The sequence below is a fragment of the Charadrius vociferus genome, unplaced genomic scaffold (assembly GCF_000708025.1).
Source record: "Charadrius vociferus isolate BGI_N301 unplaced genomic scaffold, ASM70802v2 scaffold257, whole genome shotgun sequence".
Lineage (NCBI taxonomy): Eukaryota > Metazoa > Chordata > Aves > Charadriiformes > Charadriidae > Charadrius > Charadrius vociferus.
In genome coordinates, this window is record NW_009649473.1 from 1,784,025 (window position 1) to 1,787,028 (window position 3,004).

Here is a 3,004-nt window from a genome sequence, read left to right on the forward strand (position 1 = left end):
TTTGTTTCTTACTCTCCTCCCCCGGCGCTCGCCGTGTGAAGCAAATCGCTCGGAGGTGGGGGAGAAGTGGCTTCCGTGACAGCGGAGGGAGGAGGGAAATCAAATAAAATAGAACCGACCAAAATAAAACGAGAGAAGAGCCAAGAAAGCACTTGCTTCTCATCATCTCTGAGGGAGAAAAGCCAACTCTGTTCTTCTTATGACCCTCTGCTGCAGGGAGCAAAGGGAAAGAAGGTACTGGGATAGACCTCCTAACAAAGCAGGGTTCATGCTGCCCGGACCCCATCGCTCCCCGGGTTAGCAGCGGGCTGTGGGAGCTGAGGGGGGGGGGCGGGGGGGTAGGGAAGGTTGCCGGGGGAGCCCAGGCAAAGTCAAACCGGAGCTCCACCAAAAGCAAGGAGCACAAATGAAAGTTTTGCAATAGCATCCAAAGAACCGCAAAGGACCGGACCGGAGAGAGCTCTCCGCATCGCATCAGCCCTCGATGGTGCATTGGAGAGGCTGCATCAGGGATGTGAACGTCCCCGGCCGGCTGCATGGAGAGGGGTAAAGACACAGAAAATCCTTGTTATTTATTTATTTATTGGAAGCAATGTACGGGTGACACCCAGAAGGCATCTGAGCCCTGAAAAAAAACCCAAAAAATCCCACCTCTGGACCCAAACGAGAAGAAGAAGAATGAGACAGCAGCCTTGACCCCTACACTGAGAGGAAGGTGAGCAGAAAGAAAGAAAGAAAATACAGAAAAGCCATGCAAGCACCAAACCTGTAGATTACTGCAGCTCTTGTTTGCTTCACTGAGGACAGATATTTTACTGACAGCCATGCAGCGTAAAGGCATCATGCTGATTGTGCTCTTGGAATATTTTATTTCTGGCCACGGGGAAGCAGGTAAGCAAAATAAATCAATATTGCCATTCTGAAACGATTTATCCTAAGTTAAGCAAGGGGAAAGGGAACAGAAATCAGATCTGTTTGTTAAAAAAAATTATGTCAACAACTTTATTTTAGATTGGATTTTTATAAGGAATCTGGGTTACTCAATATATATACAAATGCAGTCCACATATATACAAATGCTTCTTATTCCCTGCAATATACAGCTTTATAGCTCAGTCTCCTCCCAGACTTATAATAGGATGTACAGTTTCTTTCGTTCTTAAAAGAAAAAAGTGTATGATTTTTGAGAATGGAAGAAAATAACAGAGAAAGAAAGAGGTAGATGGATTAAGATATGCTGGATATTTGTTTTGAGGATGAAACACTGCCTTCCTAAGCAGGACAAGAGTGAAACGACAACATCCTTGGACAGCATCACTGTAGGAATCTTAATTATTCTCTGTTAACTTAATTTTGCATCATTAAAAGTCAGATACACTGTTTAGGAATTACTATTTATCCAAGACAGTCCATTCATTCAGTGTATTCCCTGAATTAATAGTTAACATGCAGTAGATAAGATTAAATTAGCATAAGAGAAAAAATGGATTAGGGCAGAAAGAGAAGTTGATTAGTTGCGTATGTATGTGGGTGTACAAATAAGCATATATAGGAATGATACAGCTGTAATGGTATTTATGTAGGGTCCTAAAAATACCTTGATTATGAGGGGGACAAATTGCTTAAGGGAAAGGAAGCAAAGCATTAGATTTTTTTTCTTCCTGCTGTGGTTTAATACATCTTTAAGTTTAAAAGGGATTAATTACAAAGATCATGTCAGAAAAATAAAAATAATTATTGACAAAACAACAATATGTCCTTGGTGACTTTTCCTGTGAGATACTGGCTTGGGATGTCTCTTTCTGTATAGGAAAGTATATCAGTGGTTTAAATTTCACCTGTGTGCTCCGAGTATTAGGACAGGAACAACACTCTTCATGTAGTGATTTGAAAGAGATTGAAGTGTTCAGCGACCCTGCAAGCTCCAGTAAAGTCAAAGGCATATTAGGTGGCTTCAGCTCAGATTATTCCCTGGCTACAACCTTTTTGATAACATAGACGGCAGATTTCCATAACTGCAAGAGATATTGTCTTAAAAACTGAAAACAGCTGATAAATTTTCAATCCTGTCATATTCTCCGGTGACTCATTTTGCTGTCTGTCACAACCTGATAGGGAATGAGTGCAGGGAGGACACGTACCTTAGTCCTCTCAGTGTTTTATCTTGGGCATTCACTAATTTCCCAGACTCAGACTCTCCCTATAGGATACATAAGTTGACACGCAGCACAGAAAGGTTACAGACGTGTCTTGTAAAGTTACTGATACTGCTGCAGAAAGCAGCCTGTTATAAACTAGCTTAAAGCTGCTCTGCATCCAATTCACGAAGTGAAAATGAATCTTCAGGGTAATGCAACCCACAACTGACTGCTTGGAACGTGAATTTGAGGGGAGGGAGTGTGTTCTGTATGGAGCTAAACACACTCAGAATAATGGTGTAGCACATCGTGATTAACAGCAAAATAATTGGATATTGAAGGTGATGATGCTAAGGATTCGATGTCACTTTAAACAAATGCTGCTTTGTCAAAAGGTTGCACCTTTTTTTTTTTTTGGAAACAATATAAAAATCTTGAATTAACCTTGAATCTTTACGGGTTCTGTTCCAGGCAGGGCCAGTATTGCTCAGATTGAGGTTAGTTCAGACAGTGCTTAGCCCATCTGTGTAATATGATTTGGAAGTCTCAGCTCTTTCCTGAGCAAGCAGAGAGGTGTACAGGGAAGTATGTTTTTGACACACTTTATTAGCCTATACAGTAATCTCCCTTTTCAGCCCTATAGTTGATCCCTCCTGGTCAGAATTGAATCAAATTGATGGGATAGTTGTGTGGGGAGTACATGAAGCACAGTATTTGTGGGGAGTACAATATTTGCCTTCTGCCATCTCTGTGCAGAGAAGACAGTCTTGTGTGTCAAGATTGGCTCCTTAGATCTTTAAATATAATGCCAAGGGAAAAAGAAAAAAACAACCAAACCACCAAACCCCCCCAAAACAGAACAACAA

At 41.4% G+C, this 3,004-nt stretch overlaps 1 protein-coding gene across 1 annotated transcript in view; it reads left to right on the plus strand.

Moving 5' to 3' along the window:
* The first annotated feature begins 824 nt into the window (after positions 1-824).
* LOC104290720 (netrin-4-like) overlaps positions 825-3,004 on the plus strand; it is a 52,257-nt gene continuing 50,077 nt past the window's right edge. The window contains exon 1 of the mRNA XM_009889864.1: positions 825-891. Within this exon, the coding sequence (XP_009888166.1) occupies positions 825-891 (67 nt within the window). The remainder of the gene's footprint in view (positions 892-3,004) is intronic.